Here is a 27,794-nt window from a genome sequence, read left to right as displayed (position 1 = left end):
ATTAAGACATGTAAACCTTGATTACTATAAACGACCTTTCTGCAGATTCAGTCTTGTATTCAAACCTTATAATGTTCTAAATCCCATAGTTCACCTTGACCAAAACAATTTAAGATTTTCAGTTTATTTGAATGCGCAACCTGAAACTACAATCATGATACTACTGTCATGACACTATTGCCTCCCCTATTGCCTCCCTTTTACAAGTAACATTAAAAATCAGCACATATTTTCATATTAATTGTTTCAAAAGTAACAAGTGTTTCAAACTTATGGAGCGAGTGTTGAGAAGGAAAAAAATCTAAAAAATCTCAACTTACTAGTTATATAACTATCTTCAAACTCGAAGAACCTAATATTAAGTCTATTCCCAATTTTGATATTAAGAAAACAAAATGGCTATTAGTCAGAAATATTATTTAGAACTTCTCCTCTGCGTCAGTTTTTTTGAATTTGATAGAAGTTAAGCACAAAGCAACACAATGAACTACTTGTGCTGGGTCCATCACGGGTATCGAAATTCAGATTTCGGTGTTGTAAGTCCACAGACATACCGCTGTGGTGTTGGGAGGTCAAAAAACTTTTGAAATTGAAATACAAAAATGCATCAGTCAGTAAGCACCAATATTTAGTTTGTTTTTTATCTTTTGTGTTTTACTTATTTCTAAGCTCGGTGGACTCAGCTAATAGCCCGATGCGCTATAAGAAAACACACAAACACACATTCGTTCTGAGTAAGAAGAAAATGAACAAAAACCGAATGTTCATACAGTTAATTAGATTGTTTAACACTTTGTTTAAAATCCCTCTGAACTTGTTTATGTAAAAAAGTAATATAGGTTTGCGATAATCTATAAAATACACAGTCAAACAGACAGGCACAAACAGGCCCGGCATGACCAAGCGTATTAAGGCGTACAACATGTAATCCGAGGGTCGTGGGTTCAAATCCCGGTCGCACCAAACATGCTCGCCTTTTCAGCCTTGGGGACGTTATAATGTGACGGTCAATCCCCCTATTCGTTGGTAAAAGAGTAACCCAAGAGTTGGCGGTGGATGGTGATGACTAGCTGCCTTCCCTCTAGTCTTACACTGCTAAATTAGGGATGGCTAGCGCAGATAGCCCTTGAGTAGCTTTGCGCTAAACTCAAAACAAACAAACAGACAGGCACAAACAAAAACAGGCTGACAGGTTATCAGATATTTAAACATGTGGGTAGAGAAATAGACAGGCACGTGTTTATTTATTGCTTGTGAAGCCTAGCACAATAATTTGCTGATTTTACTCTTTTTTGGTATTAGAACTAGTTATGTATCTCAAAATACATAGATATCTAGCAGTCTAAATTGTGAAAGCACATGTATCTAAGTCAGTTAAAAAACTGCATAAATATTGTCTACATTTCTCAAATATTTGCCATTAATTACGCTCCAGCCATTTTCTATTTTCTTGAAAGATTCTTTCTGTTTAACAGATGTGTTATGGCGCTATTGGACCGGCGCCTAACTTTCTATGTTGATCACGTGACTTCAGATTGTTTTGAATATAGTTGTGACAATACAGCCATGGTATCGTATCGTGAAGTTATGATACAATTGTTATCGATACGTCGTCCGATACGGCTTACGTGTATTCACAAAACTTGGCTAGCTTTCTGTAAACATTATAAGCATTTTCCTAAAAAAAAAAAAAAAAAAACAGTATTTCTAATAAAATATTTTTGCTAAAAATTAATGATACAATAAATAAATATGAGTATTGAATACCACATGTCTTTATTTCTTTTATCAAAACACATTACATGTAAAATAACATAACACATAAACTAATAAAACAGATACATAAATATGATTTGTTTATTTTACTTTTCTCACCAGCTTCCATTTAGTTGATGAAATCTAATAATTTGAAAACAAAATCACTACAAAATGTGAAATATTTAAATGAGATAGTGTTAGTAATATCGATAATAAATTACAGACGAGACTGTCAAACTATGTTAACAAACCGTTGATAAAACTCTTGTATCGAAATGCGTATCGTATCGACTACCATGATGAGACACGCACCTCTGGTTTTGATCAACTAAATCCATTTGTAAAATTGTGTTTATAATCACCGTGCAAGCTACAAATAGACTAATATAAAGGTCTGGATTAACACATAATTTTTATGATATTAATTTATTATAACAAGCTCTTCAGTAGCACAGAGGCATATATGTGGACTACGAACATGAGAAACGGGGTTTCGAGGCCTGTGATTGGTGGAGTACAAATAGCCCATTGTATAGCTTTGTCTTTCACTACAAACAAACATTACAACAAAACTTTATTTTAAAACAACTATTTAATTTTATGAAAATTAACATTTTTAAAAGACTGTTTTTTTTTTCAATAATATATACACCTGTTGACGTCGGTTTTTCCATAATAATTGTTTCCCTCACAGTATTACTGTTTTTGTCTTGTTTATTCGCGATAAGAATAAGTTGTATTTTAATTCAGTGGGAGTTGATCCATTAATTAACATTAATATACATAGTTTTTTTAATTCATTAGTAGTCTAATTGTCATAGCATATGCTATTTCGAAAGTTGTGCTTTTAAAAAATTTTGTATGTTTCACATGGATTTTGTGGTTCCTGAAGAAATATATCACCAATGTAATACTGTGTAGGAATGTCTCACTTACCTACCATACCGATACGTTACAAACTGTTATCTATCACTCAGCACTAGTTCTTACTTGGAATTTATCCATTGGATAACATCTATAAATGTGTTAAACTGTATTTATCCATAAACTACATTAGTTAGTCCGTGTTTGTTACCTCTTGTTCAGAACGTAACACTGTTGCATGCGTTAGTTTTGCTTTCTGCTACATTTACGAATAATTCCTTGGTGTTGAATTGTCCTGTTTACAAAATGACATCAGCTGCTGTATGTACAGTATAACACAAAAAATTCTATGTTGGCTACATAACAGTATTGATCATGGCTGATATACAGTAAAATATACCATCCACAACACAACCAAAGTTGGTGTCTGGGACTCAGCACTGTTGTAAGTACGTTAGCATTTTCGGTCCACTTTAGGACATTTTCTGCAGACGAACAGTTGTTTGTCCACTGTAACTCACTTCACGTTGACCACAGTTACACAAGGAATGTATACTGTCATTCTAGAGTGTGGTCAACAACATGGTCTTCACTGAAAGAAAGTTTTAAGAAATTCAAAAAAAATTGAGGTTTATACAAGTATACGAACTGTAACAAACAATGTTACACCTTGAACACACGGTCTATAAACTAAATAGTGAAAAGTACATTACGTAAATTTTCTTTATACAAATACAGCGCTCCAGAGCATATATACCATTTCTTAGCGGTGTATTATACATTTGTTTTTCGTATTAACAGTATCATTGATAACTCATGATAGTTTAATGTTTAAACATTTTTTATTTATTTATTTGTAACTTATATATTGGGCTCAGGTTGCTCTGGATTTTGGAGATGTCGAACTGGGTTCGAATCCGTGTGATACCATAAAATACTCCCCCTCAATACCTACATACAAACTTCTAGCTATTGGTGTGTTATAAGAATTACAGTAAGTCCATTAGCATGGGTGGCGAGTTGTTATATAGTGGTGGTGACCGGTTGCCTTCCTTCTTGTCAGTAGTTTAAAATTAAATACAAATGGATCACATGTACAACATAATTTCTAATCCTTTCCATGTTAACTTGTACAGTTTATGCTGCTAGTTGCTTCTTCCACGTGGTGCAAAAAATCGTTCAAGTAACAGTCACGACCACTGTTTTAATACTGAAAAGTAAAAAAAAAATGTTTACGAACTGATTTTATTTCAAAATTGAGCCCACGAATATCAGCTGATAAACTATAGTCATAGATAACATAACTGTGGGTAAAAATACTTGAAAATCGTTCACCTTTAAAGTGGCAACAGTTTCAAACACAATAAGTCGAACTCATCCAGTACGGATTTTCAACAACAGAATTACACCGTCAATAAGGTCTTTCTTTCAATACTATATAACTCGTCAAGACGGGTGGGTTAGATGAAAATGACTAACTCATGATGACGAGAAAGCCACCGAAGTAAAACTTTATCTCAGAACAGCTGGTATGTGTATTAACACTTTTACTAATAAAGTAGAGAAGAAGGTTGTTGTTAACCTTCACGTTAACCTGAAGATGACCTAGATAGGTCGAAACGTTGTTAACCTTCACGTTAACTTCAAGATGACCTAGAAAGGTCGAAACGTTGTTAACCTTTACGTTAACTTGAAGATGACCTAGAAAGGTCGAAATGTCGTTAACTTTCACGTTAACCTGAAGATGACCTAGAGAGGTCGAAACGTCGTTAACATTCACGTTAACCTGAAGATGACCTAGAAAGGTCGAAACGTTGTTAACCTACACGTTAACTTGAAGATGACCTAGAAAGGTCGAAACGTCGTTAACCTTCACGTTAACCCGAAGATGACCTAGAAAGGTCGAAACGTCGTTAACCTTCACGTTAACCTGTAGATGGCCTAGAAAGGTCGAAACGTTGTTAACCTTCACGTTAACTTGAAGAAGACCTAGAAAGGTCTAAACGTCGTTAACCTTGACGTTAACCTGAAGATGACCAAGAAAGGTCGAAACGTTGTTAACCTTCACGTTAACCTGAAGATGACCTAGAAAGGTCGAAACGTTGTTAACCTTCACGTTAACTTGAAGAAGACCTAGAAAGGTCTAAACGTCGTTAACCTTGACGTTAACCTGAAGATGACCAAGAAAGGTCGAAACGTTGTTAACCTTCACGTTAACCTGAAGATGACCTAGAAAGGTCGAAACGTTGTTAACCTTCACGTTAACCTGAAGATGACCTAGAAAGGTCGAAACATTGTTCTCTGCTTTATTAGTAAAAGTGTTAATACACATACCAGCCGTCTTGAGATACAAAATGGCTAACTGCTCTCTGTGATTTTGTCCTATTAACCTGCCTAGATATTAGAAGTTTGGGATATCGAGTGAAAATCAAGATCAGCATACGGACCCCGCATATATTTAATTATCGTTATGTTGAAGCTATGATTTAGATGTTGAAAAGTTAACATACTGGCTTCTCATAACATTGTGAAAATAAACTGTAAGAAATACTGAGTACCATAATTATATAGTATGTGATTTATTATTACAAAATATTAAATTTACTTATATTTATTTTCTCATATTTAGACAAAAAAACTGTCATTATTGTCATGTATTTTGATAACATGGGGTCACTTTTTCTCTAATTAACATCTCACAATTAAAACTAATGAAATATTGAATAAAGAAACAGGTTTCTCCAATATGTAACAAAAACACACCAAATTGTACGAAAATGTGCTTGGGGTCCGAACGGATCCAAAGGGGTCGAACTACATCAAACTTTGTTTCAAAGCTAAACTGATGTCACAATTTGGACAACATGTAAGCAAAACTTATTCTGAGCGAACATAAAGTGTTTTTCATATTTTGTACCAGTCATTTGACAAACATTCATCACACCGTACACTAGGTGTGGAGTGATCAGCGCAAAAATAGTTTCTACATGCTGTACAGGTTTGACGGACTTTCCTTTTCGCGATTCTTGGGCAAATATAACACCGTGTTTTTGTTGTAGGAAGACCAGCATGTTGTCTTGTGTCAAGCAATCCCAGATTTACAAAACAGATTTGACGCCTTTCTGCATTGCGCAGTGGATTCTGGAGACGTCTCTGAAGTAGGTTATACTCATTACTTCACTTCAGGAGAGATCTAAATACGTAACCACTGTTTATCACAATGGATAACCTCTGTGAGTCCCTACACACAGTGCCTGATGAAGACACAGAGCTCCAAATCTGTATATTACTTTGGGTGCGCATGGACCCCATGCAACGTTTTATTCACAAACATTGTTCGACTACAAAACATCTAAAGTTTTATTATTTTTGTGTCAGAGAAAGATAATGTGATAATTACATAGAAATATAACTTGTCAATGAAAATATATTAAAATTATTTATCGTCGGGGTCCATATGGATCCCAGGTGTACTGATGAAGGTTAAACTGTAATAAACTTTATGTTGCTTCTGCTTGTTGCTATTTATAGTTTTGAGAAAAATAGCAACTGTGAGTTATTAGATATATTTCAGTTGATTATATACGCGGCTATACATTTATGGATACTAAACACACTTATCTCTTCAACACACAGTGAAGACGTGGGAATAGAGAGGAGGAATCAGTCCTGGAAGCTGATCCATCCGTGTCATTCCCGTCGAGGTCCTAAGTGTGCATCCTAGTTTGGTACCAATCGGTCTAGCGCTTACAATAGCAAAAACCAATATACAAAGAAGAATTGAAGCCCCCAGTGGTAACATGAGGATATAATCAGAACGCCAACCATATATATCATTATCCTTGGTGGTTTTAGTGGTACATACCAGGTTTCGTAACAACCGATTCAGGGGCTCGCCAGTTGTAAGCTGGCACACACAGAAACTTTTATCAGATGGTGGTTTGAATAACCATGGATGTTTTTTGTACTGTGACCTAACCGCTTATTATTTGTATTACAGGGTGTTTAACATTCTTATCTATGAGCTCAGTTAGTGTCCTGTAAATGTCACTGTCGGTGTGTTGTTAGTATTTTTATGGCTTTAATTTACCTTTTCAGTTTGATCAAAGCATCCTCTAGTTCCTGGGAAGTAATAGAGGGCAGTAGCTGTTCAAATATTTCGGTGACGAAAACATCGGCAATCCCTGGGCACGATCTTTCAGACCGGTCGAATACAACACGAAGTTCTTCTAACGCAGTCGACTGTAACTCACCGAAGTTCTGGAGCACCTAATGGAGACATCAAAACAAAAATAACCACGTGGCACAGAAACGTTTCAAGTGGAACGTCTAAGAATATTAAAAGGTAAGACGCATACTTCATTATTAGCCTTTTCTTACCTCGTTTAACAATGGGTAAATCGCTGTTGACAGACACGATGTGCTTGGCGTGCAAACCAATCCTGATGCATCAAATGGATGTGTTGATGACAAACCTTTACTATCATCAGTATCTACATCCTTAGTAAGTCCCCCTCCTTGGATTTCGTTTTCGCTGTCAGAGTTTGTTGATGGTTCTTCTACACTATTTTTGTTTACTTCTCGAGTTTCCACCTCGTGGTTATTAGAATCTTTGTCCCCTGGCCGGTTTGTTCCATTTTGAGTTACATGATTTAAAAGTAAGTTGCAGTCTTTGCTGTCTTCCTGTAAGACCTGTAGGTTGCTTGGCGGTTGTGGTAAACCTTGAACTGGTTGAGACTGTGGAAAAATTTATGACTGTTACGAAAACTGAAATAGAACGACAACAACAAACGAATCATCGATTCTCGCAAAAATGATTTCAATAGCTAGAGTAAAATGAGGGGCTATCATATAATTCAAACAGTATGTAATATTTTATTGAAAGATGGGATTACCTATTGATTTTTAACATAAAAATCCAGAGATATTGTTTGTCTCATCGTTAGGCGTACTATTCACTGTTAACCACAAATTATCAGTTCAGATGTCCCATTGTTGTTGTTGTTTTGAATTAAGCACAAAGCTGCACAATGGGTTATCTGTTCTCTGCCCACTACGGGTATCAAAACCCGGTTTTTACCGTTATAAGCCCGCAGACATACCGCTGAGCCAATGGGGGTCCAAATATCCCATAAGCCTAAATATTTATTATTAAAACATTGGTTCAGTTTAACCAATATAATGAATTAGAAAGTTACCTTTAAATTAATATTGTTCGAAAGATTGCTTTTTCATGTTTGCTAAAATGCATTAAAATACAAGCATTTCCTTTAACATTTAAAACAACAACAGGTGGAACAACAAATTTTAAATTGGGAAGCACATTTAATATGTTAACTATGGTCATTGAATTTAAAGTTGAAGCATTGTCCTTCCATCGTAACTTCACGTAAGACTCTTTTTCCTTATTCAGAAGGATCAATAGATCATCACAAAATGGGGGATCACATGTCCCTATGCTCAGGTCCGGCATGGCCAAGCGTGTTAAGGCGTGCGACTCTTAATCTGAGGGTCGCAGGTTTGCATCCACGTCGCGCCAAACATGTTCGCCCTTTCAGCCGTGGGGGCGATATAATGACGGTGAATCCCACTATTCGTTGGTAAAAGAGTATCCCAAGAGTTGCCAGTGGGTGGTGATGACTAGCTGCCTTTCCTCTAGTCTTACACTACTAAATTAGAGACGGCTAGCACAGAGAGTCCTCGGGTAGCTTTGTGCGAAATTCAAAACAAACAAACAAACCCTATGCTCCCTAGGGTGCTCCTTCACCTCCATTCCCACAACGACTTTTTGTGACCTTCAATTTATAAACATGTACTAGCCACTCACGTTACACAGTGGATTTGACCCTGACTATTGGAGTCGTCAAAGGTCAAAGGTAATCATAGGTAATAAGGTAAGTCACAAAATTTTAAATTTTATTCTAAAACAATTTTATCACAAAAATAATTTTAAAGCAAAGTGGTAGCGCAGATAGTCTTCGCGTATATTTGCGCGAAATTAAAAACAAACAAACAATGAACAAACAATTCAAGTTTTGGCATGACTATAGCATGTAATAATATATTACTTTGTGTTCGTTTTTTAGAACTGATTTTAAAATTTTCATTGTGCGTAAGTATGTGCTTATAATCAGTTTGATAGAAGATGTCCCCCAGTGACACCGCAGTATGTCTATAGACTCACAATTCTAGAACCCGGGTTTCGATACCCGTGGTGGGCAGAGTACAGATAGTTCGTTCTGTAGCTTTATTTTTAATTCCAAACAATCAGGCATTTGATAGAACGTATTGTAAAAAAGTTAGTGCTTGGCTGTCATCTAGAATTGAATGTTCTTACCACTCTGTCTTGCAAAATACGTTGTACATGCAACGTGCTGAAGTATAAATTGTTAGTTTATCTTATACACAACCTGATGGTATTTGGTGTTTGCAACACGTGAGCTTAACACAGAGCCCTAGAATTTAAGTACAAAACTGTCCTTAAACGTAAATTACTAATCAGAAGGCCCGGCATGGCCACGTGAATTAAGGCGTTCGACTCGTAATCTGAGGGTCGCGGGTTCGAATCCCTATCGCACCAAACATGCTCACCCTTTCAACCGTGGGGGCGTTATAATGTGACGGTCAATCCCACTATTCGTTGGTAAAAGAGTAACCCAAGAGTTGGCAGTGGGTGGTGATGACTAGCTGCCTTCCCTGTAGTCTTACACTGCTAAATTAGGGACGACTAGTGCAGATAGCCTCGAGTAGCTTTGCGCGAAATTAAAAAATAAACAAACTATCTAATCAGAAAAAATACAGCAAATCTTCAACATTGCCGTAAAAAAAAAAAAAATCTTTGGAATGGCCAGCATTGCCACACGACCAGTTCTCGGAGGGTGTGGGTGACATACCCCAGAAAAGTTTTTAAAATTTAATGTCATGAGAGTGAACCTTGAACTATTTTAACTACAGATACTGCACACACACAACGTAGTGTATTTAGTTAAAAGAAATGTTTTAATACATAAGATATAGGTATATTTTCTATGAAAAAGAGTTTTGTCTGTCCTTACCCCTTCCTACGGCTCTGTTTAATGTCACCAAGACTTTGTCAGACTTTGAATAGTATGGTGTAATATATTAAAAATGTGACAGTCAATCACTTTACTCGGTTAACAATAATCGAATAGTCTGCACGCTTATAAAGCATCCACACCTGAAAGTGCAAAGTATATTTTCCAGTATTACGACCCAAACCTTAGACCTTTCAATCTACAGACGGATGGATTAACATTTGGTCACATTCAACATAAAGTGTTGTCCATTTGTATATAAGTTAAATGCTCGTCTTTTAAATTGTACTTTTCATCTTCAGTGGGAACTCTTATTCATTGTCTATCTTATTTATCGACTCTAGCAATAAAAAATGACAAAAAACCTGGACAATTTTATAGTATTTAATTATTACGTAAAATAATTCAATATTAATAATAAATGTGAGTTCCACAATTTTTTCGTTTCATTCGGAATACTGAAAGATAACGTGTGTTTTTTTTTCATATTTTGAAATTTAGTGATTATATAAACATGATTTTAAAGCACTCTTTCATTTTAGAGGCTACCTGAAAATTCATTTCTTTAGTTGTTGGAACAGGAATCTCTAAATTGATAGTACTGGGCACAGTTTCATTCTGAATATCCCCGGTTGGTGCTGCCATCTGTACGGAAGAACTGATAGCTTCTGATCGTTTTACTGTTTCGAGATCCCACCTCCAACTTTTAGAAGTGTCAGTACTTCGCGAATCATCACTATAAAACAAGTAAGAAAGCTCTAAATTTAGTCCTATCTCAGTTAAACAGTAGTAGAAAAAAAACAGCAAACTGGCAAATTTTCATACATGTCTTGTGGTACATTTTTTAAAATGTAGCCTACGTCAATATGACATCTCATAAAAGAGAAATTTCGAAACAGCAATATTGTATAGTGCTTCTGACGTCAGAATCATAACTGGACCTCGTTGTTACATAGTACAAACTTGGCTTTTTGTTCACTACATAAAATAAAAATCTTATCCAATAAATGAGAGAAATGAATGGATAATTCATTAATAATCCTTATATGGTCTTGACATTGATATATTTTTTGTTCAGGTGAGTAAGGAGGTAAGTTAATGGGGTACACAAACATTTATTGGTTAATTTCGAGATGAGTGTTTTAGAGATTCTTGGGGAATACGGCAAATGTTAACAGACCTTACATTCACTTGTTGTTGTTTTTCGCTAAATAAAAATGATTAACGTTCAATGGTATTTATGTCTCGTGACTAAACTCATATAAAATAAACCAAACGCAACTGAGAATGTGTAGTTTAATATATGTTTCACTAATAAGGAAAAAGGCTCGGCATGGCCAGGTGGTTAAGGCACTCGACTCGTAATCTGAGAGTCGTGGGTTCAAATTCCCGTCGCACCAAATGTGCTCGTCCTTTCAGCCGTTGGGGCGTTATAATGTTTCAATCAATCCAACTATTCGTTAGTAAAAGAGTAGCCCAAGAGTTGGCGGTGGGTGGTGATGACCAGCTGACTTCCCTTTAGTCTTACACTGCTAAATTACCGACGGCTAGCGCAGGTAGTCCTCGTGTAGCTTTGAGCGAAATTCAAACTAATAAGGCAAAACAGTTTAGTATATGAAGTAAAGCTGATATCGAATAAATCGATTTGTCAAGTATATCCAAGGCACACAATTCTAAAGCATAACTCTATAAAAAACACGTTCTTGCATTTCAGTAAATTTTGATACTTAATAAACAAAAGACTTACACTATGTAATTAAACTTACGAGTCTGATGTTTCTGAATCACTGTCGTTGTGTCTTCCACCAAATATTTTCCACCTTCTATGTCGTTCAATAAGTTCTACCAAAGAAAGGTTTTTCCCAGACTTCCGGATGAATGGAAATCTTAAGAGTTCCTTCGCGGTAGGTCGCTATTCAAATAACCTTTACAATAAGTGAATCTCTTTCACCACAGTTCTGTAGTGACCAGAATTAAAAAGAGTTCTAAAAGCATGAGGTTCGTCTGTTTAACGGTTTTGCGAAGTTATGTTGATGAATAAAAAACAAAGGAAGGTTCTTGAAACAAGAAAAAGTCAACAGTACCGCTTTATGGCTGTTAGTAAGAATTAATAAAAATACAAAAAGAAAACTTATTGGCTCTGCATTTATTGCAAATGCCTTAAGAGATGAGATAAGAAAACAAATTAAGGAAAAATTAATAAAGCAGGAAATCTTAACTTCAGAAGTTCACCATAGAAATGTGTTAAAAATATTTAATTAGAGTTTGACTTGTGGCTTTGATGATTCTAAACTTTCTAACAGTGAAAATGTTCGTTTTCGTTTTTTTCACTGTTTAATTTTATTAGAAATAATCCAAACGGCCGATCCACAATACGACTGTAAAAAATATATGTATTTTAAAATATATATTCTGCAATATGGTGTAGAATGTTGGTACATTATGGGCACGAGCTGGTCCTCGTTCGGAAGAAGGTTGCGAACCATTAATCTAAAAGACTAGAGTATAAAAATTCATAAATATAAAAAAACAAAGTATCATTTTGTGGTGGTTGTTTATTTTGTCTTCATTTAATTTTCGCCAGAATATTAACAGGACTAAACCTTAAATCAATGAGTTTTACAATATAATAATTCAATGGAAATATACACTGGTTAGTACAAACATGAACATAATACCAACATAATACGATACATACTTTAAGTTCAGTAATAATACCAACAGGGAACTAACAGTGCCATTATGGTACATTTTACCATAGAATCACGAGTTAACATAATTGTTAAATATATAAGATGACCTCATACAGTATTAGATAAGTTAAAGTTACATTTTCACAGTTTACGATTAAAGTTTTACAGAACCTGTGATAAGTTATCAGATACATAACTTTTAAATGAAAAAAAGACATTTCACCATCGCAAAATAAAAAAATTATAAAATGTGTTAAATCCGCTTGATACTTGGATAAGTTAGTTTTGAAATCACAATATTGTTTATCGTAAATATCATGTAAAGTTTCTTACATTCTTAGGATCTTTGTTCAGACACGACTCTACAAAATCCTTAAACTGTTTGCTGTAATCACCTGTGAGTTGGGGCGGATTATTTTTAGGTATCAGAAGAAGTACTTTCATAGGGTGAAGTTCAGAATTTGGGGGGTCTCCCTTTGCTAGTTCAAAGGCTGTAATACCAAGACTCCAGATGTCTGCCTGGAACACGCATCAGGAAGAAGACATTTCTTTAGAATGGGCTATTTTTTTATATTAGTTAGTTTGAAGTATTGTAATTCTTATAACCACTTATGTAATATGATTAAATTATACAATGAAACAAATGATGGTCTACGAACTTATAAACTAAATATTTATTATATGTTTATTAAACAAAGAGATGCACAAGGGCTACCTGTACTGTGTCCGCCGTGTGGACCAAACCTCGAACTGTAGCGTTAAAAGCCATTAAATTTACCGCTTAGCCACCAGAGCGGGTAGCTGAATGCGTAGAATGTAGAAATAATTTAATAGAACTTTTCAGTCCATTCAGGCAGACTATCGGCTTCGTCAATATCTGTTTTCGTAAGCCTTCATATTTTAAAAATTGAATTAAAACACGATATTACCAAACTGTTCCTTGTTGGTTACTGTTAGACTCTTACTTGGATACCACCATGAACGTAATAGTCAGCCTAGCATGGCTAGGTAGTTAGGAGAACTGTATTCGCAATCCGTGGATCACGGGTTCGAATCCACATCCCAACAAACATACTCGCCCTTTGAACCATGAGAGCGTTAGAATGTGAAGGTCAATCCCACTTTTCGCTGATAAAGAAGTGGCTCAAGAGTTGGCGGTGGTTTGTGATGACTGCCGTGCCTTTCCTCTAGTCTTTCACTACTAAATTATGGGCGGCTAGCGCAGACAGCCCTCGTGTATATTTGTGCAAAAATTCTTGGCAAACATCACAGTTTTACACTTTGGTACATTTTCTCGACAAACCAAAGCTGGTGCAATCTTTATTAAATAATAAGTCGAAATAAGAAGCTAACCTTGTTGTCATAGGCAGATTGCTTGATGACTTCTGGAGCCATCCAAAACGGAGTTCCAACAAATGTGGTTCGTTTAACAGTGTTAGTCAGCTGACCCGCTACACCAAAGTCTGCTAATTTTACGTCTCCTCTTTCAGAAAGCAGGATATTGGCCGCTGCGAAGAGGGAAAACTCACTCAGAGAAAGTACTATAAATACCGGTTACTAAAAATATATATAATAATATTGTTAACAATTTTACTGAACAATGACCATGTTAATACTGAAAGAAATCAAAGAACTGTTAACATTAACCATTAAGACAACATAACAAACTCTCTTTTTTAACCAGGAGATGACCTAAGAAGGTTGAAACGTTCTTCTGTGCTTTATTTTGGTTAGAGTTTTAATATCCATACCAGATGTCTTGAGACCATACATTTAGAATTAATCATTATGAAAATATAGCACTGTGAGATGAAATAACAAATTATTTTTAACACTATATTATTAAGACAATATAACATGGTGAAATAGAAGAACAAAGCACTGTTAACACTAATAATTAAGACAACATAACACTGTGAGATAAAAGAACAAATTACTATTAACACTAATAATTAAGACAACATAACACTGTGAGATAAAAGAACAAATTACTATTAACACTAATAATTAAGACAATACAACACTGTGAGATAAAAACATTATTTTTAACACTATATTATTAAGACAATATAACAGGGTGAAATAGAAAACAAATCACTGTTAACATTAATAATTAAGACAACATAGCACTGTGAAATAAAATAACAAATTACTGTTAAGACTTAATTAGGACAATATAGCACTGTGAAATAAAATAACAAATTACTGTTAAGACTTAATTAGGACAATATAGCACTGTGAGATAAAATAACAAATTACTGTTAAGACTAATAATTGAGACAATATAACACTGTGAGATAAAAGAAAAAAATCACTGTTAACATTAATAATTAAGACAATATAAACTGTGACATAGAAAAATAAAGCACTGTTAACACTAATAATTAAGAGAAAATAACACTGTGAGATAAAATAACAAATTACTCTTAACACTAATAATTACGACAATATAAACTGTGAGATACAAGAACAAACCACTGTTAACACTAATAATTAAGACAACACAACACTGTGAGATAAAATAACAAATTATTGTTAACACTATATTATTAAGACAATATAACACTCTGAGATAGAAGAACATACCACTGTTAACACACACTGTGAGATAAAAGAACAAATAATTCAGGTAACGCAACGCTGTGAGATAGATGAACGAAGCACTGTTAACGCTAATAATTCAGGTATCGCAACGCTGTGAGATAGATGAACAAAGCACTGTTAACACTCATCTTTAAGACAATATAACACTGTAAGATAGAAGAACAAAGCACTGTTAACACTAATAATTAAGACAACATAACACTGTGAGATAAAAGAACAAATTACTGTTAACACTAATAATTAAGACAACATAACACTGTGAGATAAAAGAACAAATTACTGTTAACACTAATAATTAAGACAATACAACACTGTGAGATAAAAAAACAAATTATTTTTAACACTATATTATTAAGACAATATAACACTGTGAGATTGAAGAACATACCACTGTTAACACACACTGTGAGATAAAATGACAAATCACTGTTAACGCTAATAATTAAATAACGCAACGCTGTGAGATAGAAGAACAAAGTACTGTTAACTCTTATTTTTAAGACAATATAACACTGTAAGATAGAAGAACAAAGTACTGTTAACTCTAATAATTAATAGAACATAACACTGCAAAACGAAATAACAAATTACTGTTAAGACTAAAAATTAGGACAATATAACACTGTGAAATAAAAGAACAAACCACTGTTAACAATAATAATTAAGACAACATAGCACTGTGAAATAGAAGAATGAAGCACTGTTAACATTAATAATTAAGACAAAATAACACTATGAGATAGAAGAACAAATCACTGTTAACGGTAATAATAAAGATAACGCAACGCTGTGAGATAGATGAACAAAGCACTGTTAACACTAATCATTAGGACAATATAACTCTGTAAGATAGAAGAACAAAGCACTGTTATCATTAATCATTAAGATAACATACAAACTTTCTTTGTTAACCTGAAGATGACCTTAGAAGGTTGAAACGTTCTTCTGTACTTTATTTTGATTAAAGTTTTAATACCCGTTCCAGCCATCTTGAAACCACATTGTTAATACTAATCATTAAGACAATATAACACTGTGAGATAGAAGAACAAAGCACTGTTAACACTAATAATTCAGACAACATAACACTGTGAGATGAAATAACAAATTACTGTTAAGACTAAAAATTAAGACAATATAACGCTGCGAATAGAAGAACAAACCACTATTTACATTCACTGTGAGAAAAAAGGACAAATCACTGTTAACGCTAATAATTAAAATAACGCAACGCTGTGAGATAGATGAACAAAGCACTATTAACACTAATCATTAGGACACTATAACTCTGTGAGATGAAAGAACAAAGCACTGTTAATACTAATAATTAAGACAACATAACACTTTAAGGTAAAATAACAAATTACTCATAACACTAATAATTAAGACAATATAAACTGTGAGAAATAAGAACAAACCACTGTTAACACTAATAATTAAGACAACATAACACTGTGAGATAAAATAAATTATTGTTAACACAAAATTATTGAGACAATATAACACGGTGAGATAGAAGAACAAGGCACTGTTAACGTTAATCATTAAGATAACATAACAAACTATCTTTTTTAACCTGCAGGTAACCTGACGTAACCTTTTTTAACCTGACGTAAGCAGGTCGAAACGTTCTTCTGTACTGACCGTTGAAAACTTAATATTACAGCTTGAAGGAAGTCACTGTTGTAGAGACTTATCCTGACTAATAGATTCTATGTTTTGGCATTAAAGAAACCAAAAATGATAATTCTTCTTTACTTTGTAAGATGTTTGTAGTGAGAAAGACTGCTGATAAGTAAGAGACGTTCACAAAATACGGACTGGTGGAAGTTAGCGATTATGAGAAACGTTTAACTCTCATTTTGAATTCGTTTGTATAAAATATTTACAAGTTTGGTCATCCAGTAGTTTCGCTTTCTTCTAACTCAGTGGATCATTTAACATACTCTTCTAGTTAAACTCGATAGTATGACCAGTAAAGATTAAATATAACAGAAACAGTAGTAACACTGGTTATTGAATATTATTTACTGTTACGAATAATAAACGTTAATATATTTTATTCTAAAAAACGTGTATGAATCTTGGCGTAGTCGGAGTTCAGAGTTCAGAGTGTGGTAGACGTAGCCTAGTGGTCAGTGTGCCGGACTGTGAATGTGAAAGTCCGAGGTTCGCGTCTTATTGCGGCTGACGTCCTACTCGATCAGAGCAGTCGAAGTGTTTGCAGCTGGTGCTGTTAATTAACTGTCTTCCTCATAGTTCATCAGTTCCAAATTAGGGACGGCTAGATCAGACAGCTCTGAGAGATTATCAAAATAAGCAGTAAAGATAAGTGAGCAATTGTTGACACAAACTTGATTGCTCTCTGAAACGTATTCTTAAGTATACGTAATATATCAGGCTCGGCATGGCCAGGTGGTTAAGGCACTCGACTCGTAATCTGAGGGTCGCGGGTTCGAACCCCGTCGCACCAAACATGCTCGTCCTTTCAGCTGAAGGGGTGTTATAATGTTACGGTCAATCCCACTATTCGTTAGTAAAAGAGTAGCACAAGAGTTGGTGGTGATGACTAGATGACTTCCCTCTAGTCTTACACTGCTAAATTAGACCCGGCTAACGCAGATAGCCCTCGTGTAACTTTTCGCGAAATTCATAATAAACCAAACGTAATATATCTTACCCTTGATATCTCTATGAAGTATACGCTCTGAATGTAGGTAGTCTAACCCTTTCAAGACTTCTCGTAAGATGATGGCAATGTAACATTCTTCAATCTTCCCAGCTTTTAACAGGTCCAGCGCTGAGCCTCCTCCAAGATACTCCATAACAATCCACAATTTGAAACCCTGTTGTTAAAGTATACAACGTATGAAAGTAAGTTTCAGTCGTGATGATTCTAACTTGACCTTCAGATTACGGATTGTTCACATATCGTTCATTATGACGTCATCATATTGAACAACTAAGTATAAAAAACTGAATAATTCCGTTCAATTTATACGTAAAAATACACAGGAAATCCCAACAGTAATTAGTAGGTTTAGCTGTAATGTTTTAAACTCAAATATGCTCGCCCTTTCAGCCGTGGGGACGTTATAATGACATGGTCTTTCCCGCTATTTGTTGGTAAAAGAGTAGCCCAAGATATGGAGATGGTTGGTGACAGCTAGCTACCTTCCCTCTAGTCTTACACTGCTAAATTAAGGATGGCTAGCGCAGATAACCCTCGTGTAGCTTTAGTCTAAATTTTAAAAAAAAATCACGTTAAGAAACTGAGTGAGGAATATTTTGTGGTGTCGTACGTTTTCAAAACCGTCTCGCTTGCACAGAAATCTAGAACTTAATTACAGGGTTAACAAGCACGTCAGTTAGGGAGCAGAATTAATTTTAAAATATATTAATGATACGATATTAAAATAATAAAGCATGCTGTGGTAGACAATCACATGTATTTAAAACCATGAGTAATTTTTATAGCGATAGATGTCTCTTCAAATGTTCAAAGCAATGAAACTTCATTTAATCAAATGTGTGATTTAAATATAAGGCATTAGTTAATGGTGACAATTACGTGTTTTATTTATTTTGAATTTCGCGCGAAGCTACACGAGGGCTGTGTGCGTTAGCAGTTCCTAATTTAGCGGTGAAAGGCTAGTTGTTGTTGAATTAAGCACAAAGCTACACAATGGGCTATCTGTGCTCTGCCCACCACGGGTATCGAAACCCGGATTTTAGCGTTTAAGTCCGCAGACATACCGCTGAGCCACTGGGGGGCTTGTGAAAGGCTAGAGGGAAGGCGTCTAGTAACCACCATCCACCGCCAACGTTTGGGCTATTCTTTTACCAACGAATAGTGAGATTCACCGCAACATTACAACGCCCCATGGTTGAAAGGACGAGCATGTTTGGTGTGACGGGCAAAATCAGAAACATGTTTAATTTTTAGATTTAAAACATGAAATTTCGTAATATATGTTAATAAGGTATCCGTAAAACTTCTCAAGTTATTTTGACACGAGATACGGATTAGTTCATGACTTCTTTGAAGGGATTTATGACGTTATCCAACTTGTTGTGGCCCTCCCTTCTTTATACCAGGACCTACGATATTTCTTTCTTGTGAGATAGGATGAGGAACAATTAGTAATTATTGCCTGAGCTGGTCTTAAGGAAAAAGCAAGGAAGAATCCCTTACTGTGTGAGACCTCCATAGACACTTTAATAAGTGATTCTTAAAGAAGCTGCAACACCCAAAACATATACGGTTGACATATTAATGAAAGTACCACACCGTTTCGTTGTACAATATACGTTACATTTTTATAATACTGAGTATTTATAGCTATAATACACTGTGGGTTACCGTGTAATAAGACTGTAATTTTTTAGTAATTTACTTTGATTAAACATCCATGGTATTTTGTACCTTGCCTTAAGATAAAAGCGGTAATACACCGTGGATTACCATGTTGTAAGAACTGTAATTTTTAGTGACGTACCTCAAGGAAACATTCATATTTCGTGACTCACCTTGAGATAGGAACCGTAATACTTCGTTACGAAGGGACTATCACATTGGGATAGCAGCATTATCTCCTGTTGAATATCTTCAATCTCATCTTCCGCCTCTTCTAGATCGATAATTTTGATGGCCACCACCTTCTGGGTGTTGTTTTCTACTCCTTTAAAGACTTCACCAAAGTTTCCTCTTCCAATCTTTTCCTGTTTGGTGAATATTTGCTCTGGGTCCACATTCTGTAGAAGAGTGGAAGATCTGAGAGCCCGATACGAGTTTGTGTTTTATAGGTTCTGTTGCTTAAGCATTTGTTGAAAATAACTTATGCATAATGAATTCGTGAACAAACACAGTAAAAAAAAACTGAAACACAAAACAAACTTTGTCATGGTGGTTAGTACAATAGTTGAATAAAGGCATAAGCTATTAAGCTGAAGCTCAGCCAGCACCATCATCATTGTGTTCTAGTTTTCATGTGCATTTGGTACTTTAGGGGTCAATTATACCTTCATTTTCCGCCAATTTAACTCAGTTGTTGGTAAAATATATCGATACTGTATATATTTTTACATTTCTATGAGTTAAAGGAGTTGACAGGTATAATGTTAGACGATAACTAGTCAAGGAATACGAGAATGGTTTTTGCATAGCTGATAATTTTAATATTAAAGTTACTTAAGGTGCATGTAAAATACAAATGTACAACATCTTTTTTTATGAAACCTGTAAACCTATTAACATTAAACAAAATTCTTAAAGCGGCCATACGAAAGAAACATGTGAGATCCTGCTGTCAAACCTATTTGACTGACATTGTACTTGGCAAACGTTCAATGTTGAAGCTTTAATCCAAAAAATAAAGAAATGAGAGTCGTTTATTTTCCTTAATGAAAACCAGAAACAATACCAAACAAGTTACTTAGAGAGTTTAGCTTCTGAATCTTCTAGTTTTTCATTTGTGACATTGGATGTTACGATAACAAACTAATTTATCAATTCTACATTTTTGTACTTTTTTATCTTGGACCAAATAAAATATTTAAAAAGGTCTACATGAAAAAAATCCAGGTATATTGGACAAGATATAACCCTAAATATAACCCTATTAAGTTTCAAGTCAGTTTGTGTGTTTTTGAATTCGCACAAAGCTGCACGAGGGCTATCTGCGCTAACTGTCTCTAATTTAGAGGGAAGGCAACTAGTCATCACCAACCACCGCCAACTCTTGGGCTACTCTTTTACCAACGAATAGTGGGAATGACCGTCATTATAACACCCCCATGGCTGAAAGGGCCAGTATGTTTGGTACGACGGGGTATTCGAACCCGCGACCCTCGGATTACGAGTCGAACGCCTTAATACACTTAGCCATGCCGGGCCTTTTCGAGTCAGTATGCTCAGAAATGAAGAAATGGTGTTTTAAAGAAGAAGAAACAATGGAAAATAAGTGTCCCTCCGTGTCCCCCCACCCAGCGGTATGTCTGCGGACTTATATTGATATATAGAGAGAGTTTCGATAGCCGTGTTGGGCAGAGCATATATAGCCTTTGTGTAGCTTTGTGCATAATAAGAAAACAAACATGTCTCTCGTATCTCTACAAAGACATAATAAATGCAGTCAGTACTTGATTGAAGTACAGATAATTACGTTTTTTTTTCTAAAACTTCTACTTATGGTAATTTTTTTAATTAATAAAAATGTTCAAACTACATATACCAATGAATGTACTGTACAGTACTTAGTTGAACAATCAAATTCTGAGAGTATACAAGTGTACTGTAAATATACTTCAAATACAAACTGTCTTCGAATTACCTACAGAACAACAGACCTGAAACAGCTATCAGAAACACAAATAACTTTATTTTAAAATCCCCGGTTGCAAAAAACTGACCAAACTTTAGGAGGGGGGAAACTCAGAGCCCTAAAACGAATTAGAGACGCCAAACTACATAAACATAATCCAATAATACAGTCTAAATCAAACTTTTTGTTCTGATTGAGAAAATATGCTAGAATCTGTAAAATGCCTTACCGAGAACATGAACATAAGAAAGGATGCTACTTCGCCTCTGATGTTTGTAGATGGTACTTACCTTTGGATTCGTACTCGACTAAAGCAAATCATATTAATTGGAAGTGAAGAAATTACGCTGTAAGTGGAGAAAGAAAAGTAATAAGAAGGTTAAGTGACCTTAAAGGTCAAAATCAAAGTAGATTAGAAGAAAGCAAGGAGTATGATACTGATTCTGGTGAAGATGAAAACACTGAAACCTCTAAAACCATTACTGTTATACACAACTGTAACTTTTTCATACTTCATGGATTTCACATCTGAAAAAAAAAGATTCTGAATAGAAGAGTCTAGCAGTTTATTTCTATTGATCAGTGCCTTCTGGGACGTAATATTTCTAAATTTGGTGCAACACCTAGAAAGGTCGGTTCTTCGTGACGGGAATCTTAAACAAATATCTTTAGATTCGACAAAAGTCAATGATTGCATTGGAGGCATGTCGTGCTGTCATCATCACACAGATAAGAAGACATGTCGTGTGCTATCACATCACATACATGAGGAGGTATGTCATGTGGTATCGAATCACATACGTAAGAAACCCAGTTATGTACTATCATATCACATACATGAGGAGGTATGTCATGTGTTATCATATCACGTACATGAGGAGGTATGTCATGTGCTATCATATCACGTACATGAGGAGGTATGTCATGTGCTATCATATCACGCACATGAGGAGGAATGTCATGTGCTATCATATCACGTATGTAATACAACTAAATCTTGTTATCAACAGCTGTAGAATATTAATATTAGTAGCCGATATACATTCAGTACGTAGTCAGGTGTTAGAAGGTAAATGAGATATTCACTACACAACCAAGTGTTATAAGGTGAATAAGACATTCAATATATAACAAGGTGTTAAAAGGTAAATAAGATATTCAGCACACAACCAGGTGTTAAAAGGTAAATAATAAATTCAGTACATAACCAGGTGTTAGAAGGTAAATACGATATTCAATGCATAACCAGATGCTAGAAGGTAAATAAGATATTCAGTGCATAACCAAATGTTAGAATGTAAATGAAATATTCAGTACACAACCAGGTGTTAGAAGGTGAATAAAATATTCAGTACATAACCAAATGTTAGAAAGTAAATAAGATATTCAATACATAACCAGCTGTTACAAGGTAAATAAGATATTCAGTACACAACCAGGTGTTAGAAGGTGAATAAGATATTCAGTGCACAACAGTACATAATTCAGTACAATTATAAAGGTAAATAAGATATTCAGTACATAATCAGATGTTAGAAGGTAAATAAGATATTCAGTACACAACCAGGCGTTAGAAGGTAAATAAGATATTCAGTGCATAACTATATGTTAAAAGGTAAATAAGATATTCAATACATAACCAAATGTAGGAAGATAAATAAGATATTCAGTGCATAACCAGATGTTAGAAGGTAAATAAGATATTCAGTACACAACCATGTGTTAGAAAGTGAATAAGACATTCAGTACACAAATAAGTGTTAGAAGGTAATTTAAGATATTCAATACACAACCAGATGTTAGAAGGTAAATAAGACATTGAGTACACAACCAGGTGTTAGAAGGTAAATAAGACATTGAGTACACAACCAGGTGTTAGAAGGTGAATAAGATATTCAATACACAACCAGGTGTTAGAAGGTAAATAAGATATTCAGTACACAACCAGGTGTTAGAAGGTAAATAAGATATTCAGTACACAACCAGGTGTTAGAAAGTAAATAAGACATTCAGTACACCAATAAGTGTTAGAAGGTGAATATAACATTCAATATATAACCAGGTGTTAGAAGGTAATTTAAGATATTCAATACACAACCAGGTGTTAGAAGGTAAATAAGACGTTGAGTACACAACCAGGTGTTAGAAGGTAAATGAGATATTCAGTACACAACCAGGTGTTAGAAGGTGAATAAGACATTTAGTACACAACAGTACACAATTCAGTACAGTTAAAAGGTAAATGAGATATTCAGAACATAACCAGATGTTAGAAGGTAAATACGATATTCAGTGCATAACCAGATGTTAGAAGGTAAATGAAATATTCAGTACACAATTCAGTACAGTTAAAAGGTAAATAAGATATTCAGTACACAACCAGGTGTTAGAAGGTGAATATGACATTTAGTACATAACTAGGTGTAAGAAGATAAATAAGATATTCAGTACATAACCAGGTGTTAGAAGATAAATAAGATATTCAGTACATAACCAGGTGTTAGAAGGTAAATAAGACATTGAGTACAAGGTAAATGAAATATTCAGTACAGTTAGAAGGTGAATAAGATATTCAGTACACAACCAGGTGTTAGAAGATAAATAAGATATTCAGTACATAACCAGGTGTTAGAAGGTAAATAAGACATTGAGTACACAACCAGGTGTTAGAAGGTAAATAAGATATTCAGTACACAACCAGGTGTTAGAAGGTAAATAAAATATAGCAGTGCATAACCAGATGTTAGAAGGTAAATAAGATATTCAATACACAATCAGGTGTTAGAAGGTAAATAAGATATTCAGTATACAACCAGGTGTTAAAAAGTAAATAAGACATTCAATATACAACCAGGTGTTAGAAGGTAATTTAAGATATTCAATACACAACCAGATGTTAGAAGGTAAATAAGACATTGAGTACACAACCAGGTGTTAGAAGGTAAATAAGACATTGAGTACACAACCAGGTGTTAGAAGGTAAATAAGATATTCAGTACACAACCAGGTGTTAGAAGGTAAATAAGATATTCAGTGCATAACCAGATGTTAGAAGGTAAATAAGATATTCAATACACAACCAGGTGTTAGAAGGTAAATAAGACATTGAGTACACAACCAGGTGTTAGAAGGTAAATAAGATATTCAGTACACAACCAGGTGTTAGAAGGTGAATAAGATATTCAGTATACAACCAGGTGTTAGAAGTGAATAAGATATTCAGTATACAAATAGGTATTAGAAGATAAATGATACATTCAGTACCTAACTCTGTGTTAAAAGATAAAAAAAGATATTCACTACACAACGAGGTGTTGGATGGCCACTAGAGTAAATAAGACATCTAGAACACAACCAGGTGTTAGAAACTAAATAAAAAACTCCAGTACACAGGCATGCTTGATATGAATAAACTAATTTGAAGTCAGTCACACTCTTTAATATATGTGTCGAAATAATTTTGGCCTCGTTTCCATTTTCTCATGCACACAAAAAACGAATACCAACGTTTCTGAATTGGAACTTGAACATACTATTTTTACATCTATTTAAACTTATTGCCTATTCGTTTGTTATGAGCATTTTTATCTCACGAGGTAATTTTTTATCACTTACAAAAGTGTTCCTAAAAACACACAAGTCCTATACTCGCTGATCAAAGAACATAAAACTAATTACTTATTGTAAGACAATTAAGTCTCTGGACAATCAGCTTAGAAACGAAATAATAGTAAGCTGTAAGTTCTTTAACCCTAAAACGGCGTCCATCATCAATTAATACTACTATCTCCAACACTCCCGTTATTTTAGGGTTAATTAAATGGCGTGTTGTATACAGTTGATAAGCGTCATTTATCTTGAAAGTTAATATTTTATTCGTTGAGAAACTAGTGAGCTGGGTCCCGTAAGTTTCTGGTTTGATAATTGGAGAATCTGAGGCTAAATGGTACCTTTAATTTACACGTCATAATTTTTATAAATTACGTTTATGATCACCTGACTTCGTTAGCTTAAATTTCACGATTCTATTAGTTAATAAAATAATTGGCTGATGTCCTTTAACTTAGACTCCTCGGTTTTGTTAGTTCGGAAACCAGGAAAAGCTGGTTCATTTAACCAAGAGTGGCAATTTTATAAGTGTTTATTGCAAGACAGTTTAGTCAAAACTAACTCGCTTTCGTAGCTCAGAAATCATAATGTATAATTCAGTTAGTTGAAGTTTAAAGTGACACCAGTTTTTAAAGCTGAATAAATACCTCAGTTAATTTGTGAAACCAACTTGCCTTTTCTTAGCTACTGTGAAAATATTCTTGAAAATTTGAAAGATACGAGTGTGTTTGTATGTTTTTGTAGTAAAGCCACAGCGAGATATCTGCTGAATCCTTCGAGGGGAATCGAACCCCTGATTTTAGCGTTGTAAATCCGGAAAAGAAACCATTAAAAGAGCTAATAAAATCATGTAAAACTATTTAATTGATCTGGTTATCGTGAGGTTTGGTTTGAATTTCGTGAAAAGCTACACGAGGGCTATCTGCACTAGCCATCCCTAATTTAGCAGTGCAAGACTACAGGGAAGGCAGCTAGTCATCACCACCCACCGCCAACTCTTAGCCTACTCTTTTACCAACGAATAGTGGGATTGACCGTCATATTATAACGCCCTCACGGCTGATAAGGCAAGCATATTTGATGTAACGGGTATTAGAACCTTCTACCCTTGGATTACGAGTCAAATGTCTTAACCACCTAGTCATGCCGGGCTAGTTGTCATAAGTAACTCAGTTTATGGTTTTCAGTTAGCATTGACTTGGGTTAAACGTCTATCAGTGTTATAAACAAGATTTTCATTATAATAACTGAAATATTAACAACAACTGAAACAGTTACATGTTTTGGTTTTCTACACAGTTGAAAGATTAGGTACAACAAATTAATTTAAAAGCTCGGGGTAAACATATATATTTATACGTTCACAAAATGACATTCCATCTAAACTTATTTAATACCAGTAGTTAATTTTAAATATTAAACAATTACTAAATGTAAAACCAGGGTAATACACTTTAGCTAATTTCCAACTTATTTTTATTAAAAAACTTTATCCAAGGGTTAGTCCCTTGCTGGTACAGTGGTAAGTCTACGGATTTACAACTCTAAAATCAGGGGTTCGATTCCCCTCGATGAACTCAGCAGATAGCCAGATGTGGCTTAGCTATAATAAAACACACACACTCTTAATCTTCATTCATGAAATTGATTTCATACAAGTCTGCCACGCCCAAAATTTCAGTAAGTAGAAACAAGCGTATGTTTAATTTATTCAGGTTTTACTCTTTTCACGATTTAAGTAACTATGTGTTAATCTGTATCATTACCGTAAAGATACTACTCTAAAGTAATTACGTTCTTTATCTATCTCTCCTTAATCGGACATTCAGGTTACTGAATTGTACTCAGAAGTGCACATTTATTACCTTTATAACTATATAAATATATATTCGTTAAAATGGAAGTAAAGTTACACATGTTTAGAAAAAGACCATAATTTAGCAGCCACATCACGTGCATAATTAGGTCAAGAGTCGTTCTAAATGGGACTTAAAATACATATTTATATACACACACACAAATACGCATACATGCAAGAGACGTGTACTTCTGAAACAGGAATAAGGCATGATCATACAATAAATATTGTCAAATGTAAGGATTAGCTTTTCTTTTAAAATAGTATTCAGTCATCGTGTTTGCTCTAAATCTAATTAGATTATGAAGTAAACATAAGGTATCCTGACTCGCAGAAAAAGATTTAGCTTTGGCCTAACTTAATTATGATGTATCTCAGAATTCACAACTTTAAATATTACACTGTGGATCTTCTCAAAAAACACCAAATTAAAAGGTCTGGAACAAATTTTGTCATTAGGCAAATGTTTTTGTGGGTAGATATTGGCTTAGTATACACAAAGGAGGGGAAACAATATAAATATTTGTTATAAAAAACGCAAAATGTAAGCTTCATGAATCATTAAAAATTTAATAACCTGAACCAGGGATGGAATTTTGCCGGTATTAAATAACGGAACTTACGCAAGCTGCTTCGTTGTTTTTACGTGTTAATGCGTGCGACTCGTAATCTGAGGGTCGCGGGTTCGCATCCCCGTCGCACCAAACATGCTCGCCCTTTCAGCCGTGGGGGCGTTATAATGTTACGGTTAATCCAACTATTTGTTGGTAAAAGAGTAGCCCAAGAGTTGACGGTGGGTGGTGATGACCAGCTGCCTTCCCTTTAGTCTTGCACTGCTAAATTAGGAAGGGCTAGCGCAGATAGCCCTCGAGTAGCTTTGTGCAAAAAAAAAAAAAAACAAACGTTTTTACGTGTTTAAAGCATATTTTTTACATATTTTTGTAAAACAGAAGCCTTTCACCTAGATGAGTACCTCTATTTTTTTTTTAGAATTTTATTGTTGATCTGAATTAACGTTCGGTGGTCCAAA

General features: G+C 34.7%; 1 protein-coding gene across 4 annotated transcripts in view; it reads right to left on the bottom strand.

Annotated features, from left to right (window-relative positions):
• Positions 1 to 1,757: 1,757 nt before the first annotated feature.
• LOC143256595 (serine/threonine-protein kinase 26-like) overlaps positions 1,758 to 27,794 on the bottom strand; it is a 40,896-nt gene continuing 14,859 nt past the window's right edge. For all 4 annotated transcript variants that reach the window (XM_076513994.1, XM_076513996.1, XM_076513995.1 and 1 more), the window contains exons 2-10: positions 19,505 to 19,729; positions 17,655 to 17,820; positions 13,724 to 13,878; positions 12,704 to 12,889; positions 11,444 to 11,589; positions 10,227 to 10,413; positions 7,003 to 7,359; positions 6,713 to 6,891; positions 1,758 to 3,214 (exon numbers count right to left, since the gene is read on the bottom strand). In XM_076513994.1, the coding sequence (XP_076370109.1) occupies positions 3,181 to 3,214; positions 6,713 to 6,891; positions 7,003 to 7,359; positions 10,227 to 10,413; positions 11,444 to 11,589; positions 12,704 to 12,889; positions 13,724 to 13,878; positions 17,655 to 17,820; positions 19,505 to 19,729 (1,635 nt within the window). In that variant the 3' untranslated portion in view covers positions 1,758 to 3,180. The remainder of the gene's footprint in view (positions 3,215 to 6,712; positions 6,892 to 7,002; positions 7,360 to 10,226; positions 10,414 to 11,443; positions 11,590 to 12,703; positions 12,890 to 13,723; positions 13,879 to 17,654; positions 17,821 to 19,504; positions 19,730 to 27,794) is intronic.

Source organism: Tachypleus tridentatus, chromosome 7 (assembly GCF_004210375.1).
Source record: "Tachypleus tridentatus isolate NWPU-2018 chromosome 7, ASM421037v1, whole genome shotgun sequence".
Classification (NCBI taxonomy): Eukaryota; Metazoa; Arthropoda; class Merostomata; order Xiphosura; family Limulidae; genus Tachypleus; species Tachypleus tridentatus.
Note: the sequence above shows the minus strand (reverse complement) of the source record. Positions and strands in the feature narration are given on the sequence as shown.